Consider the following 12,265-nt stretch of genomic DNA (forward strand, 5'->3'; position numbering starts at 1 on the left):
AGAAAAGCATTTCCCTAAATGCATCATATTGTTTGCAGACCTGCATCCCCTGTGGAAGGGAGCCTTAGCTTATTTTGCACATGGATATGATACTGCACTTCCCTGGCTTGTCAAACAGGTTTCTAGTCTTACCAGGTCCTCGTGCATGAGACATGGGACCTTTCCAGATCCATTTATTCTTCGATGAGTATCCCCAGACTCCAGGACGCTTGAAAAGAAACATGAGAATGTGTAGACCATTAGCTTTTAGAGGCTAGAGAAGCTAAGGACATAGTCTAAATCAGAGACCAATTCAGAGCCCTTGGAAAGTGAGCCAGGGAAAGCTTTACCTGTATATTCAATAATTAGACATTCTAATTTACTTGGCAATTTTCTCAATGTAGACATTACTGTTGTTTCTGATTTATCTGAGCTGAAAAAAAATCAAGCTATAGTAAGCTTGAATGATTGATCTTTGTTTTAATTCTGGCTAGTTCTTGAAGGATTGACTCTAGAAGGGGAATCATTGGGTCAGGATATAAAAACTTTCCTAAGACCCCTCAGCATTGTCCCTAGAGTAGTAGAGCATGGTTAGGGAGCTATCTGTATTCTGACAGTCACTTTAGGGTATGGGGTGACCAGGGTCAGTAGCTTTCTTTGCCAAAGGAAAAAACTGCAGTTCCAGCCACAGGCTGCTTTGTTCAAATGTCTTTGTGCTTTATTAACCGTAACAGTGGATGAGAAAGGGAAGACGTATGAAGAAGTCCTGATGAGATTGTTATGTTTATCTAACGGTGCAAAATGAATTTGCTCGTGGAAAAGAAAGGCCTTGTGACTCTTAAGTAGAAATTGATATATGTTAATGTCCTCTGGTGATATTTATAATTTCTAGATATTAATATTTAGGTGTAGCTTTAAAACTGTTGTTGCTAGTATTCTTTAGGAAAAGTACTTTGATACTGAAAGCCTCCAGCCCCAACCTTTTTTTGTTCAATAAAACAATTGATTTTTTTAAAATATGTTATTTGATAACATTGTGTAGGCACTCTCTCTCAGATTATGGACGAACACATTTTATTTTCTTTCTTCTCCCAGGTAAAGTTTTACAGAGTTACATTCCAATCAGCACTGCTGGACAGAGTGCGCCTATCACACCCACATCCTTGTCAGCATTAAGTATTTAAATTTTTCTTTTTCAAAGTTTTCTACTTTTATGAACCTCCAAATGTCCTTTTTATTGGTAATTTAGTTTTCATGTTTGTCCTTTTAATTCTTTTGTGAATTATCTGCATTTTTGTTCATTATTATTACTGTATTTCTTATAGATTTCTAACTGTTCTCTATTAAGATATTAAGTCATGTCTAGTAATTGTGACAAAGTAGTTTTAGGTTTGTAGCAGAATTTTACTTTTGCTTCTGATACTTTGATACATGGAATTTTTATGTTTATATAGAATTAGGTTCATCCACTTTGTGAATTCTTTCATCATTTTTTAAATTTTTTCTGTGATTTTTAAAAACTTTGAATAATCCATTTAGGAATTATTACAGTTTGTGAGTTTATTATGAGTTACTATTTTTGAGAAAAATGCAGTAAAGTATAATGTTTAAGGCAAACAGGCTCTAGAGCCACATGGCTGGATCCCACCTTTGCGGAGTGTTTTTTTCCTAAGTTGATCTACTGAGTGTATTGCCCTTCAGGACTCCAGCTTTAGGAGAGGTCCCCAATCCTACTGCTCCCCTACCCTGAGCCCCATTTTGTTTCCTTTTCCTACACGCATGGTGAGTCAGATTCATCATGAATGTACAGATGCTTAAGCTTCAGGGACCCTCCTTTGTATGGAGCCCTTCCAGGGTCCAGAGAGAGTCTGATCATAGTGTTAACAGGGCCAGGTGTTTTGAAAATTTTGCATAAAAAAGGTATTTTAAACACAACCAGTTTTAAGACTGCTGACTATTTTTACTGCAACTTTCCCTTGGTCTATACTTTTCCTTGTAACAGATGGTGTTAGGGCAGCTGTGGGGGTTTTGGGGGACTTGCTAAGGGGAAGTTGACCTGGGGATCCATGTAGTTTGGGTTTAGGGGGGTATGTGTGTGCATGTGGTTTGCAGTCACTGCATGTTTAGTTTAGTTAGGTTTAATTCACTAGCTTTCCTACTGCACAAATGGCTTCCAGGATTTCTTCTACTTCCCATTGTGCCGATTCGCTCAGTGCTCTGTACTCACTAATGAACTGTACAATTATAAATGTGCCATGTGCTCTCCCCCTACTGTGAGAAGAGCATATTTGAGAAATCTCAGCTACATCATTTGAACTGCAATTTGAAAGGATGTTTTGGAATGTGTCAACAAAACAAATGGTTTGGCTACATATGAAGGGTATCTTCTCTGTCATCTCCAAATTATTTCCCAGCGTGTTCAGTGGTGCCCTGGCTGAGGATATGGGAGATGCTGGCACTGAGAGGAGCTGAGGAGGAGGTGCAGAAGCTGGGTCTGATTCTGTGTGAACACCTCAAGGCTTAGGAGGGAGGAGAGGATTCACAAAACAAAAAATGGGAAGACTACTGGAGATGATGCCCAGAGCTCTAGGTGGTTTTGAAAAGGTCGATAGCCCAGAGGTTTTCCAATTATGATCTCAAAAACACTTACTTCCCCTTTAGAGCTGAAATGTTAGGTTCACAAAGACTAGGCAAAAAATAAAAGTTAAAAAATTTAAAAAAGAACTGAAATGTCCCTCAGATATGTTTGTTTTTCCCACTTCCAAGAAACAAGGAAACAAATGAAATAAAAACCAAATATAAAACAAAAGTGATAAAATGAGCATTGAAATTTGAGAGAAATTATTCTTTCTTACATTAAAAAACAAATTATAAACAAAAAATCCAGATCATACCAAAAGCAGTAATTTGCTAAGAGCAAGAGATAAGTTTTAAACAAAAGGAGTGAGTAGCCCTCTAGATTGTTGTTCATATGAGATGAATGATATGAATCCATTGGGAAAAGGTTGAAATTTCTTGCTGAGTTTACATGATATACTGACAGTGACAAAGATAACATAAAACTCATGTACTGCCACAAGGACATAGACAACACATGAGTTAAATGAACACTGTCAATTCAAAGAATGTTTAAGATTAGCCATAGCATTAGAAAACTTGAATGCGTTATAGTTTTACAACTCACATATAAAAGACATTTGATAGAGGCCTTTCTAAATTTAAATGATTCTAAAAATGTACATGACAATACCAGTTATAAATTGTGAAGATAAAACTTCTTAACTATTGTCATAAAAGATAAATATTGATCAGTCATGCTAGAAGAAAGACTAAATCAACCATCTGTTGTCATAGAATATATTATAAAGTTGTGGACATACAAAGAAGCAGTCAAAGAGTATCCACCCAAAATACGAGAGTAAAGAAGTACTATAGCTGGATACAGTAGCTCAGGCCTGTAGTCCCAGCTACTTGGGAGGCTGAGGCAGGAGGATTGCTTGAGCCCAGGAGCTCAAGGCTGTAATAAGCTGTAATTACCTCACTACACTCCAGCCTGGGCAGCAGAGCCAGACCCCATCTCTAAAAATAATTAATTACTAACACCCTGTCTCTAAAATAAATACCCCATCTCTAAAATAACAAATACCCTGTCTCAAAAAAGAATCAAACTATAGAGGTATATCAAGCTTTTATATAATAAAATATTTCTAGATTTTGTGATTTTTTTTCAGTTTTGCAAAACTTGCAATTTTTTGTGGCTTGTTTTCTAATTCTAAATATTCCCTTTGTTTCTAATTATATATTCAAATTTTATACTATTTTGAAGAGAAAGTTTGTAAGTTCCAGGCCTCGTAAAATATTTTCAGGACCCATGAAAGCCCAGGTTCCAGATTATGATTGATCAGTCCCTGCCCCAGGGTATACATTATCTCTAACATTTGATCTAAAATGGGGCATTCTTATCATGCTTATCCTTTAAGGAATTCCTTCACTTTAACAACAGCTCAACCAGGCATTTAAAAAAATATGTTTTAATCTAATATGTTAGGGGTACTTTGAAGGAATCTTTCTGGTCTTTGAAGGAATATCTACGATATTCTATAAATCCTCATTTATGAACATAAAGTTGCTCTGTCGAATCCCCCCTAAAAAAAATGACTCTATTGGGATTTTTAGTGTGCTATTCACACTTTAAATGAAAAATGGATGTCTTTAAGAATTGATGGCTTTATAAAACCCAGTCATCCTGTCTAGGAACATAATCTAGCTTTTCATTTATTCATGTCCTTTTCTATGTAGCTCAGTTGAATGCTGCAGTCAGTACCTCTCCCCACCCCCGCAATCCCCACACATAATCACACAAGGCCAAACATCTCTTGTTAAGGCAATTCCTAGACGTTTTATAATGTTGGTTGCTATGAGTGGGATTTTTAAATTGTTTTAACAGTAGCATTAGTATCTGTGCATTGATGGTATTAGAAAATTGTTGATCTTTGTATGTAACATACGTTACATATGTTTATATGTGTATTTCATAAGTGGCCACCTCACTGAGCTTTCTTGGGTTTTCTAAATGGGCAGTCCTGTCATCTGTAAAGAATGGCTTTATTTCTGCCTAATAGCAATACTTCTTGTTCTTATTTATCTCTAATACTGGCTGCGACTCTCAGACCAGTGTTGTTAGTACTGATGAAAAATATATTGTCCTTTTATTGACTTTAATGTGAATGTTCCTCCTATTTTGTTAATAAGTAATGTGTTAGCTGTTGTTGATTGGCAAGTTTTTGCTTTTAGTTTTGGGTGTTTTGTTTTTTTTCTTTTTAATGTTAAGAGAACTGACCCTCTTAAATGCTAAGAAAACTAGTTCTCTAAGCATTTTCCTAAAAAGATGATTCCGCCTAATGAGGCCACAGCTCTGGACTTGTGGCATGTATATGTGTGTATGCGGACCTAGGACATGTGAACATGTTCTCAGGAGGGCCATACAGGCTGCCCCATTCTCTAAGTAGCCTGAGATTTGAAATTCAGATCTTGTGTTATTAAGAAAACTCTAGGGTCTACCTCCTATGAGTGTGTTGTAGTGGAATTTTGTTCAGCAGAATCCCATGATGGAGGTTGTTTGTTAAAAAACAGGTTTTTTTTGTTTTGTTTTCTTTTCTTTTCTTTTCTTTTCTTTTGTTTGTGAGACATGATTAGATTCAGAACCTCAGGCTCTCCCACTAACAGGAATATGCTGTTTTCCTGCTTCCCAGTGACGCCAATGCCCCCTTTGCCCAGTGGAGCACAGAGCGTGTGTGTGCATGGCTGGAGGACTTTGGCCTGGCTCAGTATGTGATCTTTGCCAGGCAGTGGGTATCTTCTGGCCACACTTTATTGACAGCCACCCCTCAGGACATGGAAAAGGTAAGGGCTGAGCTTGGGGAGAGGAGGCTCCCATTTCTCCCCAAAGCATGGGGAGGCCAGGGTCCGCCACTCCTGTCACACACACACACAGGAGGATGGATGGAGGAGGCTGAGAGTCCCTCTGTAGCTGCAGGTTGGCATCCCAGGGCACGGTGTGGAGATACACGGCCATACTCAGAGCATCTCCACCCAGACACAGCTTTCTCTGAGGGCCAAATTTCCTGCCAAAATTTCACATGTGGTCTTCATCTTTTAATTTCAGGAGCTAGGAATTAAGCACCCACTCCACAGGAAGAAGCTTGTTTTAGCAGTGAAAGCCATCAACACCAAACAGGAGGAGGAGTCTGCACTGCTAGACCACATTTGGGTGACAAGTAAGGATAGGCATATATGTATTAAGTATGTCTCTGGCAGCAACTAAGAGTAGAAAGAATTTTCCTGTTAAATGGGTACCTCAAGGACAGCTGTCTCCTTGTAAAAGGCAGAGGAATTACTAAACTTTTGGGGGAATAAAACGAACCTCAAAATATAATTTGCTCCCCTTTTTTGGTGTCTACATTCTCTCACTCTCATGAATCCTGACACATCTGGGGTTTTTGTATTTGTAGGGTGGCTTGATGATATTGGCTTACCCCAGTACAAAGACCAGTTTCATGAATCTAGAGTTGACGGACGAATGCTGCAATACCTAACTGTGGTGAGGACTTTTTCTTTAAATATTTCAGTTGTCCCTGTGAGCGCTCAGCTCACGTGTACCCATGGTGGTTATTTTAAACTTGATTCCATATATTCTTAAGGCCTTGAAATAGTATCATTTGCCACAAAAGAGGTCCCAAGCAGCAGAGTACAAACCACTGTGATAAGCTATTGGTGTCTCCACGTGCACCTTCCTGAGATGTGGTTGACTTGTCTATGCTTGGTCTGGTGAGGGACATCAGGGGTCTTTTGTCACTTTGGAAACTCTGGTTTATCAACCAAACTTTCCTCTTTCAGAACGATTTACTCTTCTTAAAAGTCACCAGCCAACTACATCATCTCAGCATCAAATGTGCCATTCACGTGCTGCATGTCAACAAGTTCAACCCCCACTGCCTGCACCGGCGGCCAGCTGATGAGGTGAGACCACAGATAGTATCTCTCCAGGTAGCCCTGAGCCAGGACCCCTGAAACATCGAGCATGAGCAAACAAGAATGACATCATAAAAGCACTGTTTTTTGCACCACAGTGCCTGGGATTCTTTTGTTTGCTTGTGCTTCCTGTTGCCCCAAACATCTGTTACCTGTACTTTGTGTCTCACAGTAGCCATAGACCTCTAAGCTCCCACCCTCCACTGGGGAGACACATGCTATAAAGTCATCATAGTGATTAAAGGAGATGAGGAGATGGTGCAAAGGAGAGGGGGAGGGAAAGACAAAATGGAAAGATGGGTGTCACAGTAGAAGAGAAGAGACAGAGGAGGGGGAAGAGGAGCCCGTAGAAGCTAGACATTTCAGAATAGGTATCCCTACTTGTAGATCCAAAATTACTGACTTCCAGGCCCAGGTACAGGGGATCCATGAGCAGTCTTGCTAGAGAAGAAATAGTATACGTAAATAACAGCACCCCACGTCTTGAAGAAATAACTGATTATGTTCCATGAACTTCGGAGTTCTTGGTGGACCCCCAAACTGAAGATTGTCAGTCACATCCTATCTCCTCTGTTCCTGGGAACTAGGTCTAACCTTGCTGTAAAATTAACTCAGCTTCCTGGGCTGCTACCTTTGCTGTCTATCTCCTATTTTCTCCTTATTCAACCAACATGTTTTGAATGTCTTGTATATGTCAGGCACAGCGCTGTGCATTTTTAAGACCACAGTGCTACGTGAGAGCACTTAGGAATAAGTACCTTAAGGTGTGCTCCCCTAAAATCATTGGCCACACCAGGGAGATCTTTCATCTATAAACCACTTGGATTGTAAAATTGACAGTCATCTTTAAAGTTCTGTTGAATCACTGAAAGAATAACTATAATGTCCTCATTTATTTGTCTCAAAGTTAGCCAGAAAATGATGGAGTAACAGAATTCTGGATTCAGATATCTCAGTGTGGAAGATCTTCAAAGATTCAGTGGGAGCTCTATTTCCTAGAAACTGGGGAGGCTGGTGCTCTGGCAGATGGGGTGGGTCACTAAGCTTCAGGGCCTTCTATTGTTGTGATGCGTCTGGGGCAGGGTTACTTACAGGGGCTGACTCCACAGAGGACCATGGTGGGACCTATTAAGCCTAACTTCCTCACTCTCCTTCTCCCTCTGACAGAGTAACCTTTCTCCTTCAGAAGTTGTACAGTGGTCCAACCACAGGGTGATGGAGTGGTTACGATCTGTGGACCTGGCAGAGTATGCACCCAATCTTCGAGGGAGTGGAGTCCATGGAGGCCTCATTGTGAGTGGCTCTCTGGCCTAGCCCACCTGCCTTGGTGCAAATGGGATATTCAGAAACTTATTTATTAAGGACAAGACATAAAAGCTAACGAAAAAATAGGTACTTCATCTGGAGGTCTTGCATAATTTGACATCTCAAAGTATTTTGATAACTTGTCCTTGAGAATTAATATACCTCATGGAAGCAAGATGCCTTCTGGCAGCACCTCCTTGGCATGAGACTTGAGGATTCTAGGTCAATGGGTTGCATGAAGACCAACGCTTACAAGGCAGGTCTGCCTGTCCCTGAGGGAACAGCAGGGCTGAGGAAGGGACGGGGAAGCCATAAAAATGCAGCTTCCCACTTGCTGCAATATGATCCCTATCACTACTCAGATCTGTCAGTGGCAAAGCCAGAGGGGAAATGAGGAAGTGTGGTGGCTTGGATGTCATCCAGAGAAGATCCTGAGAGACAGCCTCACCAAAGAGGTCCCAGTTCTCTGCTGGTCTGTGAAAACAAGGTGGTCAGTCAGCAAATGTGCTAGTATGTGCTCAGAGCCAGGCCCTGTGCCAGCCAGTGAGTGGAGTGGGACTCAGAACAAGTGACTGAGCTCCTGCCCCTCCTCTGGAGGCACCCCCAGTCCCAACAGGCCAGTCTCTCAGCATCCTCCCCCTCGAGCCATTTGTATTTGCTCCTGGCCAGGCTTGTCTCTGGTTCCTTCTTAGATCCTGGAGCCACGCTTCACTGGGGACACCCTGGCTATGCTTCTCAATATCCCCCCACAAAAGACGCTCCTCAGGCGCCACCTGACCACCAAGTTCAATGCCTTGATTGGTCCAGAGGCTGAACAGGAAAAGCGAGAGAAAATGGCCTCACCAGCTTACACACCACTGACCACCACAGCCAAAGTCCGGGTGAGTTGCAGACCCTTTCTGGGTGGGCCCTGGGCTGCCTCCTGGCCCTCACGCAGCACAGCACCTGGCGCGATGCCCACAGCCAGAGCAGCATGCGCAGCCTGGACAAAGAGGATCTTTCAGCTTCTGCTGTGGGCTTGTGGTCTGTGAGGCCAGTCTTTGTTAAGCCAGTTCTCCACCAGTTTTGAGTCCAAGGAAGACAGTGCAGGTTTCTTTACCTAGAAAATATGTGCCAGGAAGCACCTATCCTCAGGTGGCTTAGAGCTCGTCCTCTACCCCACTGCTGCTGTGACTCACCTTGCAGAGCGGAAGCGCTCCGAGTCTGGCTTTCCTTCGGTCAGGCCTGCCTGCGTGCCGCAATGCCGTGGGATCTTGGTCAAAGCTGTCCTGCTGATATAGGAAGTGCTCCCAATGGAAGCTGGTTCCATTTGTCTTGTTTCGTGAAGTGGCCAGCACACAGATACCCAGAGGTCCCCAGGTCTTTCAAGCACCAGCACTACTCACTGGGGCTCCCAGAATCCCACAAAGCCCTTTAGACCTGCCTGAGCCACGGCATCCTCAGACCACATTCTTCCCAGACTACAGACCAACAGGCAACCTCTGGAGGCCAGGCTGGTCCTATCCCTGGTAGCGTTGATGCTTCATGCTCAGCTACAACTCAGGCATAGACCTCCTTCCCCAGGGGAGCAGGACAGGAAGTATGTCTGGGGGAGTCAGGCAGAAACAGTGCTGGATGACGCTAGGGCAGGGAGCAACCTGGGGCTGTCCTACGTGCCTTTAGATGGTGCCAGGTGCTGAGATGGGAAAGGGTTGGGGTGCCAGCAGCTGTGCTGAGGCAAGTTCTCTGTGCTTCGCCTCAAGTGCAGACCTCAAGTACATTCTAAAGGAACTCCCAGTTCATCTATGGAAATAAGAAAGTCACTTTGGTGGGGCAGCCAGGCATGAGTTTCAGGCATAGTATTGGAGGGGCAGCTCTTATTGTTCAAGATTATTTACCTATTGGCCTTTCTGCAGCATAGAAATTGCTTACAAGAGCTCTGTTTTGTTCAGAGTCTTTCTAGGAGCAGTTTACAGTATTCCTCTCCTTGAGGACCTGCTCTTAAATTTTAGGTATATTGTCAGTCATACCTGCACACTGCCTTGATTGCCTTCTCATAATCTTGCATTTTCTGTGTTTTAGCCAAGGAAACTAGGATTTTCACACTTTGGAAACATAAGAAAAAAGAAGTTCGATGAATCGACGGACTACATTTGCCCAATGGAGCCCAGTGACGGTGTCAGTGATAGTCACAGGGTCTACAGTGGCTACCGGGGCCTTAGCCCCCTTGATGCCCCTGAACTGGATGGGCTGGACCAGGTGGGACAGATTAGCTGATGCCCTTGTCACCTGCCCTCTGTGCACCGAGAGCTCACAGTAACACTGTGTGTGTCACCATATAACTGCACCTCACCCCCACACGTGTGCATGACTGGCAGAGAATATTCCAGCAATTGTGTACCCCTGGGCCAGTCTCTCTTTGAACCCTGAGGGTGGCCAGGATCTGGAGCTGCATCTCTAAGGGGCCAGGCTTTGGGGACCATTGCCAAAGGTGGACTCAGGAGGAAAGACACTTAAAGACACTTTTACATGTCTAGTAATTCTTGATGTTCATCTTCAGCACCAGTGGAAACACATGAACTTCGATGCAGGTCCAGAGACCATGGACACTCCCACGAGGCTCAGCTCTCAGGCACCCCCTACACTTCAGTTGAGGGAAAAGCTCAAGTGCCTTAGGCCCATGGGCCACAGTCTTGGCTGAGATCAAAGGGATGAGCAACAGGGACTTCTGCCACAGTGACAATGGAATTGTGCTGTGCCTTACTTCAGAGGTGGTCTCTTCTTTCTTGTAATAAAAGCAATATTTATGCGGAAAGCAAGCAGCGCACCATATCTTTAACTTTGTTGGGGAAAAAGAGCTGAGGGTAGCTGGAAATGGAGTCCTACCGATTGCAGAGCTGAAGAGCCGGTGGCACTGAGCCTAGTCCTCAGCCAGGTGCATGCTCAGGATTCACCAGGGGGGTAGAACAAGGCGGGACCCCCTCTCATAGCCTTCAGAGGAGGTCCATGGCCTCACTGCTTCAGAATTTGCTTCCCTCTGTGAAGCCGAGGGGGCTTCGTGTCTCATGCACATCCTGACCATAGGGTACATCTGTCGTGCAGACCTCAAAGCTGAGTGGTTTTAGTGGCAGGAGCCCCCCCAGTGAAGGGGATGGTGGGGAGACAAGAAGGCACCTTGCTGGAAAGACTCTCTTTCATGTGTTTTGCTGGCTTCTCTATTACTGACTTAGCCAGGCTCATAACCATGGTGGGGGCTGGTCTGTCTGCTGGCAGAACTGAAAGAGATCTGTCCCCTTGATTTAGAGGCTGACTGACTGATAATGGCTCCTCCAGATGGGCCTTGTCTGGCTGGGACTGAGGTAGAGATGTGCCTTGCCAGTCTGGACTCCTGGTCAGCAGACTCTAGTTTGCCCCCAGACAGTGCTTGGCTCCCCTCAATCCCCTGGGCCTCATCGCAGAAGAGTAACACCACGTCACCGCTGTCTGATGGCCTGGGCACGGCCTGATGACTTCATTCCATTGTAGCACTCTGATTCTGTACCAGATGGAGGCTATGCTAAGATTCACTTCTTAAACTACCAGCAGCCTCAGGCATGGTCTGTTGCCACAGGCCACTGCCTCCTGGGAGGTGAGAGATGTGGGGACAAGCTTGCCAGCTGGCAATGCTGCTGATAGATCCTGGTACCCAGGTCCACTGGATGACAAGTGTTCATTCAGGCTGATGCCTGGCCACTGGAGTTGTAGAGCCAGTCAGGGCAGGCTTTGTCCCTTGTTTCTTATGTTGCAGTACAGGGATCTCTGCATGTGCCTGTTTTCAAAACCTGCATGGAACTGTTGTGCCACTGATTCTCTGCACTCTCAAGTAAGTCCTGTTCCCTTTGTGGGCTTCAGTTTTCCTACCTATAAAACAAGGGAGGGGTTACACTTGGTGCCCTCCAAATTTACAGAGGATGTTTCCAAATCTACAGTGTCTAAGTAGGTTTAGGGAAGGAGGAAGAGACCAGCATTACCTGAGAAGGAGGGGCAGGAGGGAGGCTCTTGAGTAGTGAGGAAGGATGCCCACCTATGTCAGGGCATTGGTGTCTGAGCTCCTGTTGCCTGGTAGCGTGAGTCTAGCATCCTGAAGGCCTTCATTCCTACTGCTCTCTGCTCCTGGAAATAGCTGGAACATTGAACACGTGCAGAAGGGCTGCTTCTGACAAGCCTGTGTCTTGCCTCTGTGTACCCTGAATGCCAGTTCCCAGTGGGGCCCCAGGAGAGGTATGCATGCAGTGTGGGACATTGATGCCTTTCCCCAGGAAACAGGAGCAGCATGTGCTCCACCCACCTGTCACTCCTCAGGGCCTGGCCCACTCCTTGCCTATCCCTCCAGAGAAGCATGCCCTGGAGAAGCCAGGCTTGAGCACGACAGGACTTGCATGCCATCTCTCTGAATCACAAGCTGCATCCATGTGTGCTGACCAGGCTGCTG

At 44.4% G+C, this 12,265-nt stretch overlaps 1 protein-coding gene across 18 annotated transcripts in view; it reads left to right on the plus strand.

Moving 5' to 3' along the window:
- Positions 1–12,265, plus strand: part of PPFIBP2 (PPFIA binding protein 2) — a 144,175-nt gene that overhangs the window by 129,069 nt on the left and 2,841 nt on the right. For 16 of the 18 annotated variants that reach the window (XM_055095181.2, XM_003819108.5, XM_024930623.4 and 13 more), the window contains 7 exons: positions 5,232–5,382; positions 5,645–5,756; positions 5,991–6,079; positions 6,376–6,498; positions 7,678–7,803; positions 8,508–8,696; positions 9,877–10,613. In XM_055095181.2, the coding sequence (XP_054951156.2) occupies positions 5,232–5,382; positions 5,645–5,756; positions 5,991–6,079; positions 6,376–6,498; positions 7,678–7,803; positions 8,508–8,696; positions 9,877–10,071 (985 nt within the window). In that variant the 3' untranslated portion in view covers positions 10,072–10,613. Of the gene's footprint in view, positions 1–5,231; positions 5,383–5,644; positions 5,757–5,990; positions 6,080–6,375; positions 6,499–7,677; positions 7,804–8,507; positions 8,697–9,876; positions 10,614–12,265 lie in introns of those variants that run through there. The other 2 variants (XM_024930629.4, XM_034932074.3) reach the window with 2 other exon arrangements.

This window comes from Pan paniscus, chromosome 9 (assembly GCF_029289425.2).
Source record: "Pan paniscus chromosome 9, NHGRI_mPanPan1-v2.0_pri, whole genome shotgun sequence".
NCBI classification, from domain to species: domain Eukaryota; kingdom Metazoa; phylum Chordata; class Mammalia; order Primates; family Hominidae; genus Pan; species Pan paniscus.